We start from the raw sequence: 19,919 nt of genomic DNA on the forward strand, positions 1-19,919 counted from the left end.
CTTTGGAGGAATTTAAGACAAGTCAGATCGGGCTGCTGGGAGTGCAGAGTGTTGAAAACTGATGCATTTTGGAGCTCAGAGTTCAAATACAAAAAGCACTCTGAGATAAAAATAGAAATAATGAAAAGACCAACTGAACTGACAAAGAACAGTTTGTCTCTGTCAAAGAATGGGGCTGGACAAAAACAGAAACAAATCGTATGCATGACCTCATGGGAAATGACAATAAATCTTCCACATATTAAAAATACCATTTTAAAAAAAATCACTATGATAATTGATACTATATATAATGATAAATTTAACTATTTAAGGCAGTGCTTAAATAGCATGAAGCTATAGATCTACAAAATAAAGGGGTGTTTTCTGGATTCAGCTAAAGAACCACAAATGACAGTCTTAACCCTTGTACTATGTTCGTCTTTGTGGAGATCTTTCCCACACTGTGTTGTGGTGCAGATTTATGGCTTTCTCGAACTGGATTTTCTTCATGTTGATGTTCACTTAATTTTACTGATGTATTGTTTCATAGTTGCATAATTACCATGACACTGAAAATATGTTGTTTCTAAGTATATGTGTGTCTTGATTATATCCTTCAAAAAGAAGAAGACGCTTCTTCAAAATATTGAATTGTGGGGTCTAGTAAAACATATTTCGGATCCTATGATTTTGAGGTAGACGCCATTCAGATTCACGAGGTTTACACAAATAAAATTACACAGCTGCTTCAAAGAGTCCACACCATCAACACCACTGATTTCTGAAAGGCTTTGACCACATGAGAGGCTTTTCCAAGACCTCAACAGAGATGACTTCAGTGTGGGCTCCATCTGAAAACAGAGCGGGCCCCAAGGCAAACCTGAACCCTGTCTGCTCCTCCAGCACAGTGTGTACTTTGAAGACGACTCAGACATCTAGCGGAAGTTATTGGCCTGCCATCCTCTCCAACCAAAACCTTCCTCTGTGCAACGCTACACCAGGCTCAACACCATGAGGTTCTAAGACTAAAGTTTATAGCATCCAGGGTAAAAATGGGCACATGCCATACACTAATGAGCATTTAGCCCATTTCGCCTTTTGTAAGACTATTGAAATGCCAAGAATTCATACATTCATGGCTTGTAAATCAACCAACCACTGAAAAACTAACTTGTGATAATATCCAGAACAAACATTTGCCCATTGTGGGCAATTCATCAATGTCCTTTAAGTCTTTATTGGCAGCCAAACAATATTTCAGTCAGCCAACTCACGTGGAATGGATTTATTATGTGAATAATACACAGTATACAGAGTTGACACTGGCCACCTAGGCTCTGACCTCGTCACTCCCCTCGTAAAGTTGGAACTGCATAGATTTGGGAGTGACAATAATACCCGCCAAAACCACACTATATACAGAAAGCCTAACACCAGCTATTATGTGGAATCCTGCAGGACACCACGACTACAAGGTGAATCTAGTGAGCACCTTCTTTGTGTGGGTTGAGCACCAGCTGCTGTGTGGCCTTTCCTTAGCAAAGCACCTCCAATCAGGAAATATTCAATCTAGCAAAATTAGATGGCTTTTCTTATGTAATATTATGTGGCAGCAACATAACCGTAGCAGCAGCAACACCAGTGCAGATATGAAAAACAGCAAAGCAAGCTGTCCTATTAAGTCATAGCATTAAGTTGAAATATCTCTAACTTAGCTGAATATAAAGCGTCTGACGACTGTTAAAGTAGCTACCTACAGTATCTTTTTTGAGACAAAAGGGAAATAATGATGGGAATAGGCTGTGTACAGGAGGACAGTTATGTCCCCCTCCCTCATGTTTCACTACAGCATACATGAATCAAAAGCATAATTTTGAAAGCAAGCAAACAAGCTCAGCCAAGCCCATGCAGGAAAGCAGCACCAGTGCAAACACTACCTATAGTTAACAGCAGCATAAGAGCATACAATTAATAGCAAGCATCATATCAACGACATAAGAGTGGAAATGAGGAATCAGCATATCAAAAGCATAAAGAGCCAACATTAGCAGCCAGCATATCAACAGCACACAAGCAGAAATTAGCAGCCAGAAGACTGAGGACATGCCAAGAAGACAGAAGGGTCAACAGCCACACTAGCAGCTCTATAGGTTGTACTTCTAGTACTGCTTTGAGGGTGACCTGATGGCGACCATCAAAGTCTGTATGAAATTCTCTGCCAATCCTGTTGAGATAATTCACAAGGTATCTGGAAACTTTGGCCTGCTGGTGGCACTAAATGAAAAAGGGGATCAACAAAATCATTCATTCTCTGGGAACCTTGACTAACTTGTAGGCTACTAAATATGGCAATCCATGTTGTCAAGATAATTCACCCAAAATCAAAAATTTCAACCTCATGGTGGGGCTAGAGGAAAAGTTAGTAACCTAATTCATTAGGATTCATCTTTTGGGGACCATGAATGTCTGTACAACATTTTATGGCAATCCATCCAATAGTTGTTGACATATTTCAGTCTGGACCAAAGTGGTGGACCAACAGACTGACCGGCTGACATTACTATCCCTAAAACCTGGCTGCTAGTGTGGCTAAAGGCGGATTTATGGTGGGTCGCTCGACATTTTTCATAAGTGTCGCTTGACAGAAATTAAAGACTCGTGCAACGTTTTCAAGTTATGCTTCGGCGAGCTAGCTAAACTAATTAAACAAGGACGTTAGTTTACAAGTTATCTAAAGTTACAGACCAAAATATCAATAAGGAAGTTCAGTACAATCTCCATGGTGACGTTAGTAACACCATCCAATCACACCGCGCGACATAACAAAATTCTGCAGGTGCGCGACATGGAAGTAAAGTGTCATTTCTCTTGAGCGACCTACCATAAATCAGCCTTAAAGCATTACCAAGCTCACAAACATAAACTAAGCAGAAAGACATACACACAATTAGCACAAGCAGAAAATACTTAGCTTGGCGAGGAGTGAAGCGCTGTGGTCCCAAGTTGTGAGCAGTAGGTGAAGGAAAACTACTACTGCTTGAAGTGGATTTTCGGGGCAGCTAATATGATCAACGGTCGACTAACATAATGGCAAGAGACACAAATACTCATTTTTAATCCACAAAACTGTCCTGAAGTTACATAATTGGAGTTTTGGCCGAATTCTTCTTTAGGAAATAACACAAACGCAGGAGCAGCGTGCAGGTTAAATGGCCCGCCTTTACATGAAGGGTGCGCTTGATATAAGGTGCAACCGGTACCGACTGCAACACATCTACCTGAGCCAACTTTCAGGCTTCCCAGAAATTTTATTATAAAACTGTATTTCTTTAACCTTTAAAGGCACATACAGAGACACTGAACAGAAAAAAACAAATGACATAGGATGACCTTTCCATTAATCATGCTGGCAAAATGAGGCTTTCTCAGTTTTTAAAAAAAAATCTTGATATAAATCCATGGCCCAAAGGTACGAGAAGAAGAAATCTGTTCTGTATATTCGTCTGACATTTGAGCATTACGAAGAGAAACAACAGTGCATTATTTCATCTTAATACTTTAATTCTGTCATTTCCTTTGGTGGAATTATCCCTGAAAATACAGACATGGTGTAATATAGCCTACTCATAAATTAAGACTTAATTGTCTTTACAATGTAATCTGACCCCCTAAATTGATTGATATGTTCTTGTTCAAACAATGTAATTTCCTTTGAGAGGTCTCCTGAGGGTGTTTTCGAGAAGACGTTTCAAGAGTAGTTTTGTATTTTCCTTATAAACTCACCATTCATAAGGAGAAATGTCCTCATTCACACAAAGAGAATCTTCACTGCAACATACAGTACATACATTGTCCTTATTTATGCTTTCATTTTTTACTCACTACATACCTTATTGTGTGCATTTTTGTCATTAAGCGCCATACATTTTAATATACCAGTTACTTCAAGTGTCCATCAGCTCCCACACTCATACTGCATTGTTTTCATATGGATTCATTAGTCTTTAAGACACCTTGTGGTTTAATATCATGTAGTCAGTTGAAAATAACATACATAGGAAGTGCAATATCACATAGTTCAGCTCTGTCAGAGCCAATTATATCAAATGTGGCACATCACTGTCAGCCTGTTTGCATGGTGTTGCATTGTTTCTGACACAGGCTTTCAAGTCTTATAGGCTTCAGGGACTCCAGGCCCACCCACAGGTCCATGTCTCTCCTTCACAGTGGTTCCCTTGTCGCCTCATGTATCTTAGTAGTAATGCACTCTTCCAATAGTCCCTGTTCCTGACCCCAGGATATCAGGCTGGCCGTTCCTCCAAATCTCACGTATGATACGTTCCCTCTCCTCCAGTCGCTGTGCTCGCTCCAGCTCTTCAGCGGAGGTAAATACGTTCACGCTCAGTGTTCCATCTGGCAGGCTGGTGTGATTACCGGCAGGGATTTCTGTGCTGGGCAAAGGGATAGGTGCCTCTACATCCTCCCCTTCATCATCTTCTTCATCCTCACTTTCCTCGTCCTCCTCGCTGATGTCCTTTAACTGTTTTTTCTCAGGCGTGGAGGGGGCAATGTTGGTCCGCGGCTTGCAGGAGATGCGGATGACTAGGAGGCAGAGCGTCAGCACCAGGCCAAAACACACTCCAAGCACAAAGTAAAGGCCAAAACTCTCTGGGTTTGCTACAGAAAGGATAAAAATGAACGTGAGATAAATGTCATTACTTAAAAAAAAACTTTTTCACATCATGAGCACAGGTTGATGTAGGTATTTTGCTGGGCTTCAGAATGTGACTTACCTTTGATGTGTGCATATGCAGCTATGCTGTTGCTCAGGAGGTCCATTTCTTTTTTCTTCACATCCATGGTGATATTGACTTCGCTTTCTTCACAGCTGAAAACAGAAAATCACAGGGAACACCATATTAAATCTGACTTAAGCATGTAATGCTACACAGGACTAGACACTCAATCAATGCTCTTCCAGGTGCTAAATGTCTTTCTCAGACACCCTTCCTCCAGTGTCACATTCTGTGCAACGCTTAGATGTCAAACCCACTGACCACAGCACTTCTTCATATGCCTTCGAGTGGGTATGATGAGGCATCCAAGTGTCAAACAAAAGCTCCTCTGTGTCCTCTTTAAGTACTGGCTTGATCTGGGATCATCATAATGTGTTTGGCACATGGCACGCTGCCACTGTCTTTCTCTCTGAACCATGACAGCCCTCTGTAAGAGAGGTCAAGAGTCAATTTTCCAAGTAGCCACAGAGGACTCCTTCCTGTCTGATGGGAATCCCAGATCAATTTGTGAGGCTCAGAGGAAAAGGCAAGTATGCTGTTGACTTATTTGTATTGTCTGGACATTGTGTCCTTGACATTTAAGCTGTCTATCCTTCTGGCATCCTGTCAGTCTAAGGGACTCTATTGTTCCCAAGGAAGTGTTTCTTAAAGTAAAAATTGTGGAGCCTTGCGCCAGATGAAATACAGTTCATGTTCATTCCCCTTTGCAGTCTGTTTTTTGTTTTCAGCAATTGTCTGTTTCCAGTCCTCTTTGTAACCTTAATGCTACCTCCTGACTCAGTAGCTTTTGTCCTCAAGAGAGACAAGCTGTTTAACATCTGAGAGAAAACATTTATTGGATTTGCTTGCATTGAACAGTACACGAAGGTCCTGTTGTTTTTTTTCTTTCTGTATTTTCTACCTTAACCTTCCCCAGATCCCCTGCTCCTCCACCCGGCAGCCGTTTCCTGCGAACTCTGGCTTCTCTCCTCTGCTTTGCCATTTTGTTAACAATTTCCACCTCTCTGGCTTGATGACATCATGGTGTTGCACCATGAGACACATAACAGTGTTGATGGAAACAAAGAAGAGACCAGTTCAAAATAACAGGAGGCATCTTTAATCCTTCCAGCTAATATTAGCACCATTCCCCTTTAACATGTGCTTTGTGTTGTGGCTGGCTGTGGAAAAAAAAACATTCTGTTCATGAGAAATGATGACTAACTCTGAATCCGTCCCACTCTAACCTGTGTGCACTGCTCTCTAAGTTGAACCACATGTCACTGTTCCTACATATGGATCATATGGATGTCCTCAAATTGTACAAACCACATGTTTGTGTTTGCATTACTTCCATATTGCACCCACTGATAACCTCAGTGCCTGAGTTCTATCATGATGTGAATACTGGACTTGAATAATGGACTTGAAAACACTCTATTTTCCAGTAAAAGCAGAAGTAAACAGAAATTAGATGAAGTATAGAACTTACCACAAAATGAAACAATGAAGAAAGTCCTCAGTCCCAGCTCATAATGTAATGAGAAGTTAGAGAATGGACGCGAAATGGTCAAGCTTTACTCTCTGTTTCTCCTTTACTGTTGGATCGGGGCCTGCAATCTTTGGTCCTCAGGCTAAACAGTTCATTTGGCCACCCTGAGACAAGAGCAAACACACACATACAGACGTCAAGCTACATTAGATCCAAACTCACTGAGGCTTCTGCAAATGCAAACAACGACAGGCCTATTGCAGAATACACGGTCCAGCAAGAGACTAGAGGCAGGGTTTTTTCATTCTACAGTGGGTTCACTGTGCTGTCTTGAATCCACACAGGGTAAAATGCACAGAGACTGCACAATCACAGGAATATCCAGGCTGTATAACAGCATGGAAAAGCAAAGCAAACATATCTTGATAGTCAAACTGAAATTTTTGCTAGGCAACCAATATATCCTTGGTGTTTGTTTTTGGTTTGTGTACTTGGTCAAAATTGTAATTACAAAAAAGAGGAGTGTTTTTTTTGCCGCCTCCATTAGTGTTCTCCAGGGGTTGTACATTTTTGCTTCTGACTGACAGTGTCTTTACTGTATTGATTGGTGTAATATCTTATAGTTTGTTTCACTTCAAAAACCAGTTGCAGGACCAACATTGTTAGCTGTTGCTTAGTCCCATCTGTGATTTGAGAACTCCCTACGATGTCACTCTGTGAAGTGCCATGGTTAAAGGACTACACAAGTTTTGGCAGTCTGGCCGATGCCATTTGTGTTTTATATTAAAGCTTGAAGGTTATACAGTATGACCTTTTTCAGTCAGTAGTGAACCATAGAAGTTAATGGCGTGTCGCCAAGAAAGGCTTGCTCTCACAAGTCAGCTGCTGCCATAGGAAACAACCACCCAGAGGCTTAAATGCTGTTTCCACAAACATGTCTAAAACGTTTTTATCCTCTTTTAAAAATGGAAAACATGCACAATGGCTGCAGTTACATAGTTTATACTTTCTCACACAAAAAGTGAGTAATGTCATGTCAGTTTGATGTTAAAACAATACTATCTTTTGCTGGAGGGATGCAGAGTACGGGGAAGAAAACATTCCAATTTATAGTGTGGAAATATAATTTTCCTTACACCAAAGTCCCCTCACATCTCTCGTAGCTTAAACCACAACAATCTGCTTGAAACCCCATAACAAGAGCTGCAGAATCACTTTCCTTTACTCAATAAAAGCCCTATAACTTGCTGGGGGTTACTTTACATGCCGGTGGGGGATCAAGGGCTGTGAAAAATGCTGAGCTTTGAGGTTTTCTAGCTTGTACGCCTGTTTGGGAAAAAGCTCCTCTGCCAGCTACAGTTGGTTTAGCAGAGCCTGTGTGCTTTCCAGGGCAGATTTTGATCTTGCTGACTCTTGGCAGATCCTATGTACACTGCAGAGCGCCTGACTAAGGCAGCGCTTGGGGGCTAAGTGACAGAGCGGTCACTATGGCAACATGCTTTCCAGGCCACCCCCTCGGTCCCCACGGGAGCGAGACGATGGGCCTTTTGTTTCTGCTCTGCACCATAGGGATGGACCTATGCGTTGTCTTCCTGTCGAGCTTCCTTCCTTTCTTTTCAATTATGAACAAGTTCATCTCCTAGCTCCCGCAGAGTCTAATCCCTCCCTGCTAATGGAATCTATTCATCACTATCCAAGCAGAGCTGAAGAACATGGTCTTTCAATGAGATATTTTGTTTTTGTCTCAAGGGTAATAAAGTGAACGGCTCGAATGACTGCAGTTATTCTTCAAGCCAAGGTCAAAGCTAATGACTGGACACCTACAGTACAGTAACTGGCCTCTTTTCATACTGGAATGCAGCAAACCTGAGCTTCATCAGGACTCAGGCATTTGTTACTGGTGGTTAATGACAACTGGAGACCTGTTTAAAGCCTATCTAAACACTAATTATCCGGCCCTGTTGTTTTGTTGTGTTTTTGTTTTACCCTAAGAAGGAAATTATTAACAGACCTCCTCTTCCCTGCCCTGTACTATCCCATGACTCAACTTTCAGTCATTTTCAAGTGACCCAATTTGCTTTTCTGTTACAGATGTTGCCCTTCCCTACAGCCTTGAAAACCAGCCCTTCATTATAACAAAGGAGTCATGCGTTAGTGATTTGCACTAGTATCAGTTTTGCACACATCATGTTCGAACCTAGGGCTCCTAGGTTTGAACATGATGATTAGGGCTCCTGACGTAATCAAACACTGACACTAACCATGGCAACTGCACAGAACAAACCAAACTCCAAATGATACTTTGTGATTTCATCATTTTGGCTGGGACCAGGATAGTCTTGCACTTTGGCAAAAATCAATCAAGTAAACAAAGCTTTGCACTCCTCACACTCTAAACTGCAATTTTTGGGGAGTGCTGGTTGGTGGGAGCATTCACACCAACTGCTCTGCGATAGATGTGAGTATATCTCAAGAAACAGGACACCATGTGGTCTTATTGTGTGACAAACCTGCATAAAGTTTCAGTTGCAATGTGTGCTAGGATTGGTCACGTATGGGTTTTAATAAAAGCTTTCCTCTGCCTTTTAATATTTTTTATTCACAGAGTGGAATGCATGGCACTAAAGATATATGATATAATAAAATTTTCCAGTGATCATGCCAAACATGCTGCAGCACATGTCTTTGTGCCATGTCTGGGCTCCTGTGACATTAATGTTTTAGTCCTATTTTTTGTCCCTGCTATCTTATGATTTGCTCTTTCCTGGCCTCATATCCTGAGGTGAAACACTCACAGGCATCCCCTTCCTGAGTCTTTGCACGTTGCTGACTATTAAATAATCATTAACCCATCCTGACATGGCTCAAATAGTGTGGGAAAGCAACCCACAGAGATGTCTAAATCTCATTTTAAATCAGTTGAATACAACAAAATACAATGCCAGTGACACATTTTAAAGGTTACAACTAGATCAACTAATTCTTCCCAAAATCTGTCAGTGAATAATGAGTTATTTATGTTAGGTCAAAGCAGAAAATGTCTTCCGACTAAAGCCAGTGTAAACACAATATGGTATGGCGTTGTGGCCTGAAAAGAGGTCAAGCGCTATTTCTGACTGAGCATTGTTTGTTTTGGTTTGGATGAAGGAGCTGTGTGGTAGTGTAACATTGTTGTTGTCATCCACTCAACGATAACCACAATGGCCCTTCCTTCCCACAAGGTTTGTTTCTTTCCGCAGGGACTGTCTCAGAACAACGTCTTCCTTCAGCATCGTTTCCCGTATCTAAGACAGAATGACTGATCTGTCTACTGTACACAAGTGTCAACTGGGTGATTGATCAGCTGCCTCGTAACAGGGGCAGACCTCCAAAGCAAGTTTGTCACAGAATAGAGGCACTTTTCCCCAGATACTTCACCAGCAACACTTCTTTCATAAACCATCCAACCATCCACAATGCTCCTCTTCCACTATGAAGAAATCAAAGTCATAACCCTTCAGTGGAATTTATGCAGGGAGTCAAGCCACATTTGATTTATACACAGAAGATGAAAAGGTCAGATTACACAAGGGAGCAAGTCAGTGTTATTTCCTCATTGTAATGACACACGCCAAACCGCAGAGGGAAAGAAATATTTTTAATTCCAAGAATGTCTGTGCAGCTGAAACAATTCCTGGCATAACAGATGGTCTTTCTGCGGTTCGGCCAGGACAAAGCCTCACAGAATGAGAGTGGTCAGATTTGAATTTAATCACATTTCATTGTTTTTCAACTCCAAGTCCACACACATGCTCTCTCCTCCTCTAGCGAGGGAGATCACAGAAGCTGCCATGAGAATTTATAGCATCTTGTGTCTTTGCCCTTGATTATGTTCATTATAAAGTTCCTCCTTTGATTCTGTAGAAGCTACTGAAGAAGAAAAAATCAGTCTGGACTTAATGATGCACAGAGTCACACAAATCAATCTGGGTAATTTATTCACTATTCTCAGCTTATGGAGCTCATTTTGAAACCCAACATGTTCCCCTTATATAAATATACTGAATCAAAGCTCGGTCTTGGCTCAGTTATTCTCTCACTCACAGTAGCTGTTGAAAGGTTAACAGTTACCTAGGAGCTGCCAAGGAATCTGAAACTGTATCACAAAAATATCTGCTGGATGTCTCTTCAAGACATTTATCACACACCTGTAATCAAGCCAGAGAATGGACTCCCAAGTCTTAGAACATAATGGAACTTCAAGCTCTCCCCAAAACAGCAAAGGTACAGGCGATTATTTTCCACATGGTAAACAGAAACATTGTCCAAACCAAGATATCTGTTTGCAGTGTCTGTAAAAGTATTCATGAAGGTCCACAGGGTGAAGGTAATTTCTTGTGGACGCCACAGTGAGCTTTTCTTTTTACATCCAAGAAGGAGATGCAAAGGACGTTTCTGGAGAAAGCGGGAGCCCATTTCTTCCCAGTTCCTCTTGACATAAAGATCTCAGAGGTTTCAAGCTGTGCTAACTGTTAGTGCTGCTTCCTCCTTGTCAAGGCCTGCCAGGATCTGACCAAGAGAAAGGGTTGTTGCATTTGGAAATAGGACAGGCATGTGGTTGCCTTCAGGACAGAGACATGGACAGACCTCATTTCATGGTTAGTTTTATCCTCTTTTGCGCTGAATCAATGAGATACGCTATTTAGAATGTGATGAACTGAAAAAAAAAAAAACACAGCAAAACAGTAAAGGCCAGAACAAATCATACATAAAGAGAAGAGTGACTACTCTCAAAGATGCGATGAGTAGCTAGACATCTAGAAGCGAGGAGGAAATTGTAAAGTACTTGAAGAGATAAGCAATCTACAGAAAATGCATTTAAAGGTAGCGGACAGGTATTCACATTTCCTGGTATGTGATGAATACTGTGCTCGAACTCCCCTAGTCTTTTGCAAGAGGTTCCAAGCACTCCAGAGGCAGCATATATGGGCTGGTGACTTTGACACTAAATTATCCTGATGTTATAATCCCTACCCAATCCTAATCCTCTGTGCAGGTAAAACAAACACATTTTAAGTCATATTTGACCCCATTTTGAACTACACTGTTCTGCCAGCTGCAAAGACAAACAGTCCCAATGAATGCATAGTCAGAACTTGCCTAACTTTTATTGAGTTTCCTCTTGAATGGCTAAAGTGGAAATAAATTTAGATCTAAACTTGTGTTTGTGCAGCATTCAAACGTTGACATTTTTGTTCCATTACACGACTCAAATCTTATCCGAACTTCTTGAATATGTTTTAGTGTTTGATATATCAAGCTGAAAGAAAGCCTTGTGTTTTTTTCATGTGTTGATGTATTTGGCTTTGGGCATGTACTTTATTTGACATACACTCAATGAACAACAGCTTTGCTTTCAAGGGCAAAAACCTTTCCAGGGGTAAACACAGAATCAAGCCATTCAGGCATTGTTGGCGGCGTATTATTTGACTTAAGATACTTTTCAAGAAGAGTTATAAATTCAACATGGCTGGGTATGCCAATGTGACACCAGCTTGGCTCAGAGTAACTGCAACCCTTACCCGAATGAATCCCTGTGTATCCTCGTGTCATAAAAAGTGAACCACAGTGCACTGCTTGTACTACGAAGAGCATGTTCTGTGGGCCATGGCAGGTAATGGGAGAGTAATGGAGATATGGGACTGAGCTGGGGGTTAGGGCAAGTGGTTAATAGCACCCAGATGTGTTCCTGATGTGAGGCAGAGCCAGAATGCTTTGCTATGTAAATCAAGAGGAGATATCCCACGTACCATCTTCATACTGATGTTATCAGGGTACCAGTCAAGCAAATCAAACAGTGCTCATGGCATTAGGAAGCCGCATTTGAACCTCAGCTGTGTGTGTGTTTGTTGATGGGGTTTATGTGTGTATGTGTGTGCGTGTACAGTATGCTGTATATGTGTGTTGACAGTAACTGGTTGTCTGTGTATGTTTCTGTATGTTGAATATGATTCACATGAACATTTCTCTCTGATTCTCCAAAGCACAGTGGGCTTTAGATCATCCCAAACTCCAAGCTCCAAAAATAGAGCCATGATCTCACCCCTTTCATCGATCTGGGCCACCATCCAGCAGCACGCCAGCACCGCATACTGTATCAATTACATGGACCCTACGGATTACTCTGTGACACAAAACACGTGTATGCCCTTTCCATGATTGGGTCTGTAGCATTAGCCGCATATGCTTATGGACATGCCGCAGCTCCATGAGATTTAGTGGGTTCAGATATATTATTGTGACAGGGAGTTTGTGTATAAAAGTGAAGGCTGGTTGCATGTTTTCAGATATTTAAAGGGTTTTTGTAGACCTTTGTGACTTCTACAAAGGTCTACTAGTGACCACTTGTAATTACAAAAACATCTGTATTGTCAATGGTCACGTTGCCCCTTCAGTTACAGTAGCATCATGTTTTTACAATAGAGATGAGTGAGTAAGCTCCTCAGAGGACTGATCTAACAGAAATGTCTGCTGAAATTATATTTGATCATAATAATGCTTTGTCATTTGGCTTTTGCAGCTTAGGAATGAGATGTCTTGTGATGGTTGTTAGGTTGTTGGAGTGGGCGATTAGGAAAATGTTCCAAAACAAGAGTAAAAGTAAAAAGAATAAAAAGGAAATCTCAGTGAAGTTTTGCCATTACCACTAATTCTTTGGGACAGTAAATCATGTTGTAAATGTTTTATTGGTATGACATATTAGCACATTTTTGGTGATTGTTCTGGCTCTTGCTGAATCTATTAATTACCACCTCCACATAGCTTGGTAAAATGGTTACATTACATAAATAGGTTCACATCACATAGGGAGAACTGAGTCTGATTTCAGTTAAGTTGTCAATCTTACCTCCTGCTTACTGAAAAAACCTGCAAGCTGCAGTTTGTTTTTCCAGGAACAAATATTCCAACAGACTTTAAACTAAATAAAAGACCACACCTTTATATTACCTCTGTGTATGTATGTGCGTGTGTGTGTCTGTGTGTCTGTGTGTATTCGAGATAGGAGTGTATATATGTGCTTATAGGCAAACCCACTGGACTTAGCATGTCAAACATTTGCCTGAGCTTTAACAGAAGAGAGTCTGGGCCAGTGAAGCTCCTACTAGAGAACAATAAGCCCTGAGCCATCAGTGGTGGATGGGAGCTTTGCTAAACGCAGTGTCTGAGACAGATCGTTCATCAAACTCCTGTTTCTCAATGACTCTAAAGTATACACTTGGTAACTTAATGTGAGTGAGATTAGACCCTCTAGTAAGCAGACTATAACTTCTTGTCATTTATATGTTAAAGAGAATCACTGTTAAAGGTGCAGTCAGTAAACTTTTCACTATATTCACAGTGTTATTTGTACCATTTGCTGACCATAATAAAATAATTTTATGAGGGTTTGAAAAGAGCATTCATAAAGAAACAATTACTGTAGTTTAAAAGTCAAACTAATCATTAATGAATCACCTTTGATCAAATAAAGATATGGATTCAAGTTTCATTTTTCTGTGCACAGCAGCCTTTAGCCAGAGAGTAGCAGCAACAATAGTAAATCACCAACAGAATAATAAGATGAAGAGAACCTGGTGTTTGAGTTTGAACCTGGCTCTGTCATGGGAATGTGTATAGTTGGCGTCCTAAACATCAGCTGGCCTGAATTTCAGGAGTGTTTCAATTTTTCATTCATTAATTTGTTTCTAAGGGATATTTGCTTACCTTTTTCAGTTAATTATTCATCTGTATTGTGACAGTGTGACCTTGTGATCACCAGTAAAAGCAAATCAAAGTAATACAACAGTTACTGCTCCTTAAAGTGTGAGTTAGGCAAAAGTAAAACTATTTTTCTCTGCTGAGGCACAGATCGCCAGGGTTTATAAATGTGTCAAAGGTCAAACTAGACTGCAAGCAATACCATGGTGTGCCAGTCTGGGAGAGCTTTGGAGAAAGGAGCAAAACGTGATGGCAGAACTGCATCATGAAATGCATTTAATGTATGCATTTTGAAGCTTTTCCATTTACTTATAGCTATTTGCTTTTATCAGGACGCTAGCTGAATGACCTGACAAGCTAATAGTTAACTCTCGATTAGAAATAAAATTCTCTGTGGGCTAAAGTAATGCTGGTACATAAGACAAACATTATATATAAAAAACTTTAAGACCCACTTTAATGGCAAATTACCCTTTTCTTATAAGTGCAGTCTTAAGTTTATGATAATTGATTTTTTAGTACAATGTTCTCCCTAAGCCATACACCAAATGAGAAACTGACAATTAAAGGAGCTGCTCTGTACAGACCCCTCTAAGGATGAGGTGACTGGGAGAACATCTGTTGGGACTATCTTGTGATAACGGTTTATGACACTGTAATACTGCTACACAACAAAGCTTATTTGTGAGCCTGCTAGATCAGCTAAATTCATTATTCCATGACATCATCACATACTCTGGCTTCTGGCTCAATGGAGGTGATTCTTGTTCATAAAATTTGATCATCCTAAACAATTACTTTTATGAAGTGTTTACCCTTTCAAATTTTGTATCCTCATAAAGCATGTTTCATCTTTTGTCTTGCACAGGGTTGAGTTTATTTCTTGTAACTGTGTTATACTTTCTACATGGGGTTCTTTTCTCTTGACTTATTGCAACACTGAGTATGCTGAAACCTTTTGTATCTCACCCACAAACAGATTAGTACCATGGGAGTTTAGACAAGCAGTTCAAATCAGGGATTGACCTGTGTCCTTTGGGTATATAGAGCAAGTTAACAACCATCCTCGGGACAGATAAGACAGGCCGACTGATAAGTGAGTCAGTGGGGGGTTTTGGAAAAAGGAAAGTCTGTTGGCATGAATAGCTTAGAGAGGAAAGGTCATACAGAAGTCAACTCTTCCCAGCCAGCCTTGAAGGGGTTAGTTAACTAAACATTCACACTCATCCTATGGAGGTTTATCTGATTGACTGGAGGAGGCACGGCTAAAGTGCAACCAGCCCACTCAGATAGTGTAAATTAAAGGAGACCCCTGAGAGCAACCCAGCCCGGTCCAGCCCCCACCCATCACCTCCCTCCTCCCTCACCTCGCTTTCTCCTCTCTCCTCTGATAAGAGGTGCTAACCACAAACGTCCAGTGGAGAGGGAGCAATGGGAGATGAAGCATATGGTTAACTGCTGTTCAGCGTGACTGTTTCCACGGAAACATTTAAAAAAGGGGAACAGCTGAAAAAGAAATAGAGCCATATGCACCATGTGTACACTTTTCATGCCTCCTTTTAAACTTTTAAACTCCTGTGACATCTCTCACCTCAGTTGTTTTTGATGATATTACATCTGCTCTTTTTGGCTTCACGCAAAATGCAAAAAAGAGACAGGGGGTTGCTTTGATTGTAACAAGGTGATAACTAATTCATCACCACAAGGTTAGGCAATAATGTGCAGCTGCACAGGAAAGCCATACCCAGGCTCTCCTGTCCTGTCTCTGCTGTAAGTGCTGCATCAGCTCCTCTTTGGCATCGCTTTGTCACAAACACACATATGTAGCAGGACTAATGCACTGACACTGTTAGGAGGAACGTGATATTTAGTCCAGGACTAATAATCAAAACATAGTGTCATGCTGTAAAAAGTGAGCATCAGTGTCTAAAAGGCTTACTCTGTTAACTTACTATACTAATACTCTTTAACCAAAGTGTATTAAAATATAAAAAACCACACAAGAAACTTGTGTTTCATTCAAAATGAAACCCACTACCCCCTAAGATCTGCAGTGATGGAGAACAGATATTCAACTTTATAGCACTTGGAAGTTTTCCCAAACACATGTACATCTAAACAAGCCAACCAAACTAGAGTTTTAGATCACATGAGCTGCCTGAAAACTAACAGAAAACATCATGCAGTTATCTTCTGCTGTTGCAAAGAACAGTGACAGAAAACCTGCTGTTGCCTGGGGTTTCTATTGCACACACTGAAATAAATGATCAAACTCACCAGTTTGTGATGACAAAAAAGTCCCTCTGAAACTGTTCAGTTCACACAGAGAGCTTCAGGCTAACTGCAAATCTCAGGCGTCTTTCCCTCCAAATTTGGGAAAAAAAAACGGCATCACAAACACAGCAGTCCTGTCTGTTTCAGTTGGTTCCCTGTTGCTGCTGTGGTCAAGTCCTGAAGAGCGTGTGTGTCTGCCTGAGTGTGTGTGTGTGTGTGTGTGTGTGTGTGTGTATGGATTCTGGGGAAGAGGTGGTAACTTCCTCTCAAAGTTAGAGACGGAGTGAGTAACAGAGTTTTCTCTCTCCCGGCTCCAGTCGACAAGAAGCAGGAAAAGCTGTCATACTATCCCCCCTTTTCAGATGGAAAAAAAAAAGAGGAAAAGCCTAAAAAGGGCAAGCTCGGGGAAGGGGTGGGGTTGAGGGGGGGGGGCGGCTTTCCCTCTGTTGTTAAGGAAACAGGCAGAAAGCAACTCCAGGCAAATTAGCTCAAGTTTTTCCATGCACAGTTCAGTGTGACAGAATAACAACAACAACAAAGAAATAACACTGTGTACAGTATGTAGAGCAGATGATGTAGAGCTGTGTATGTTTTTACCAGTGATTTGCTTTACAGGATATTAGATTTTGCACTTTATAGTTAATTTAGAGCTACATTCATTCTGGTTCTGTTGGGTGTGGTGGAAAGAAGAATCTGAGCCATTTAAAGTAATGAAACATATTTATCCTCCTGGTGATAATTTTCATGAGCATATACATAACATGCTCATAATGCAGTCTCAAGTATGTTCATGCAATATAGGCTAAACCATTTTGTGCTGTGAGAAAAAGTGTCCTAAGAGCTTCTCCAGCATGTGTGCAGTTGCAGATTTATTACATCTCATTTGTGGTCTTATGCTGCCACAGTGCTTACAATACAATGAAGAATCTTCTCAGTCCTTTTACATTTTGAATTTATCATCAATTCAGAAATGTTACGAGCATTTGCAAGTTATTACACTGGGGTCACGTTCCTAGCAGATCTAGTACACAGCTATAATGAGAAGGTTAAATGATTTTGGTGAAAGCAACCTCACACAAAACATGGTGAACATATAAACGCAATAATATGTCAACTCTAGTGCTGAAGGAGTTGACATGCTAATTGCTAACAGCTGTGAGCTACATGAAAAAAAGACCTCTAATATCTGTTTCAATGATCACTGACAATGTTGTTTTCTAGCATCAGGATGCTGCATGTCACCTATGTCCACAGAACCTGCTTTATTGCCAACATTTCCTCAATTGTAAGAGCTTTCTACCATCTCAGCAGGCTCAGCTGTAAATCTCTGCGGTCACCGACCTCAGTCTTGACCAAATTTTATTGAAGCCGAACACTCGGAAGGGCATAGTGACATTTTTCATGAGTGCAACCCCTACTCTTCATGTGAAAAATAAGGAAGAAAAGCTGAGAGCAGTAAAATCAAGAGTTCATTTTATTCTTCCAAAGGGTCAGCATTCGAGCAGGGCTGTTATTGTGCTACACCCTGCAGATGTAGAAAGATGGCTTGAAAGAACATCTTGATCTCGATCCCACATATTCCCACTCGCTAACCTGAGAAGCCTGCCCATGAAGGGATACAAAATCTTGTGATGGACTCACTTCAGTTGTCAATCAAACATTTTCGACGTGCCTTATTCTCACATTTCTGCTTTTCACTCTCCCCTCATAATAAAAAAAAAAATCCTGGATGCAAACAAGAATATGATATTGCTCCCTGTCAACTCAATTGATGAAGAGGAGGTGTAGAGGCCGGGGTTTTGGGAAAAGAGCACAGTCCCCCTGCTCAGTGCCAGGATTTAAATGTTTTTTTTCTGAGCTGCATCAGTGATCACATTCCTGCCTGGATCTCCTCATGGCTGGCAGATGTCCACCTGTCCCTGGGGCTGATTTATACTCCAGCACTGGGTTGGTCTGAGGAGGGTGGATAAGTTAGGGGCAGGGGAACAGAGATGAGCATAGGAAGGAAGAAAAGAAGAAGAAAGAAACTGCAAGCAAAGGGAGAGGAGGTGAAAATGAGGCTTAAAGAGAAATGAGAGCAGTTTAATTACAGGGCACCTACTGTATGGCTGTCAAGGCAGACTTTTCCTGGATCATGTCAGACAAACCCAAGCATGCAGTGTGGCGCTAAATGTAAATACACAGTATATCATGATAAGCTGTTGTGGAGGCGGAAATGAGAAGGGATATGTGGCTGATGACTGGGGAGAGTCTGTCTGCAGGTGGGACAGGATGATGGAGACTGAAGAAGGGGGGCAGGTGTGGTGGGCAGATTTAAACAAGATAGCACTCGTTCACAAAGCTCACTGCCGGGGTTAAGCGAGGTGATACACTCCAAACAGGTTTCATAGGAACAAAAGCTAACTACTGTCTTTAACCTAGAGTAATATTTGCAATGCGTTTCATGAGAGAGTCGCTTCACCCACTCATTTTCCAAAGGTTACCACACAGAGCCTTTGTTGGTGATGTGCTCTGCAGGGAGACTGTGTGAATGAACGGGGCATGGAAACCCCTGATGAAAGGCTGGCTTTGGCTGGAGAAGAAAAGAAACACTTATGTTGTTTGCACTGTTGGACGACTTCAATATTCACAAACACAACACAATCCATTTAGAGGAAGGCAGTGATTTTTTCTCTCAAGAAAAGCAATAATCTGATAATTGTCATGACAGCATAATAATTAAAGATTCGTCTTCATTTTACCACCCCAGAGGAAAAAAAAATCCACCTCCCATAGATGACTCATCTGTACTGAAACGAATATCCTGGGAGGGCTCCCTGAGAGCATTAGCATAGTTCTTTCTTAAATCAAAAACATGCAGTGATATCAAACTGCAAACACATGTTGTTAAGAGCTTTACCTTAGTGACAACAAAATCATGAAAAAAAAATCCTGTGAGCAACTTGGAAAATAGACAGAGCAAGTGAAGGCAAAATAAAGGTTTCTTTGTCATCTTCTTGTGTGTACTATCATCAAGCTTGTCAAGGTATAAACACCCTGGAATTCACAAACTGCTCATTAAAACTTCCTTGGCAAACCTGTGGATGGATCTAGTCTGGGTCTGTACCTTCAAGTACTCTCCACACCTTCTTTCCAGTGCATGAAAACACATGTCTGAGTTTGGCCCCGGTGCCCCTTACATAAAAAGTGCACTGGAGGCATCTGCCAGCAGTACCTTCTTTATGAGACAGATGGGATCCCAGAGCAGGGAGCTCCTGTTTTGTGATCATAAGTCTGATCTCCTTCCTGCTGTGACTTTCCACTCCCTCGGCATGCATAAATAATAAATCACATGCACATATGCAGGCATATAGAAACACTTTACTGCACACATGTATGGAGACATGGATGCAAATACTGTATGTACAGACTCAGTGTCATCCTTGTCATATTATAGAGTTCACCCAACATATTTTCTTAAATTTCTGCTACCACCCCTACACTACAGAGGTGAATGGTTAGCACTGTTAAGACAACTTGCTACTTGTCAACATTGCAAAATTTCCATTGGAGTTAATCAATTTTTCTGCAAAATCTCACAGTTTTAAATGCTTATGAGACGAGGCCTTTACTCTGGATAATCCACACTATAAACTGTGCAGATTATCCAAACTAATGGG

The 19,919-nt window shown here is 41.1% G+C and overlaps 1 protein-coding gene across 1 annotated transcript; it reads right to left on the minus strand.

Moving 5' to 3' along the window:
* Positions 1–1,252: 1,252 nt before the first annotated feature.
* Positions 1,253–16,563, minus strand: eva1ba (eva-1 homolog Ba (C. elegans)). The gene is made up of 4 exons (XM_042423575.1): positions 16,264–16,563; positions 6,250–6,413; positions 4,776–4,870; positions 1,253–4,659 (listed from the first exon to the last, which is right to left on the minus strand). The coding sequence occupies exons 3-4, from the start codon at positions 4,840–4,842 to the stop codon at positions 4,235–4,237; spliced, it is 492 nt and encodes a 163-aa protein (XP_042279509.1). The 5' UTR covers positions 4,843–4,870; positions 6,250–6,413; positions 16,264–16,563; the 3' UTR covers positions 1,253–4,234.
* Positions 16,564–19,919: the final 3,356 nt, after the last annotated feature.

This window comes from Thunnus maccoyii, chromosome 10 (assembly GCF_910596095.1).
Source record: "Thunnus maccoyii chromosome 10, fThuMac1.1, whole genome shotgun sequence".
In the NCBI taxonomy this organism is placed as follows: Eukaryota; Metazoa; Chordata; class Actinopteri; order Scombriformes; family Scombridae; genus Thunnus; species Thunnus maccoyii.

Excerpts from the sequence above, each read along its gene's own strand:
- eva1ba (XM_042423575.1), bottom strand. The coding sequence starts at position 4,842 with ATGGATGTGAAGAAAAAAGAAATGGACCTCCTGAGCAACAGCATAGCT. Across the intron at positions 4,660-4,775 it reads TGCATATGCACACATCAAAG|CAAACCCAGAGAGTTTTGGC; the intron begins GTAAGTCACATT and ends TCCTTTCTGTAG.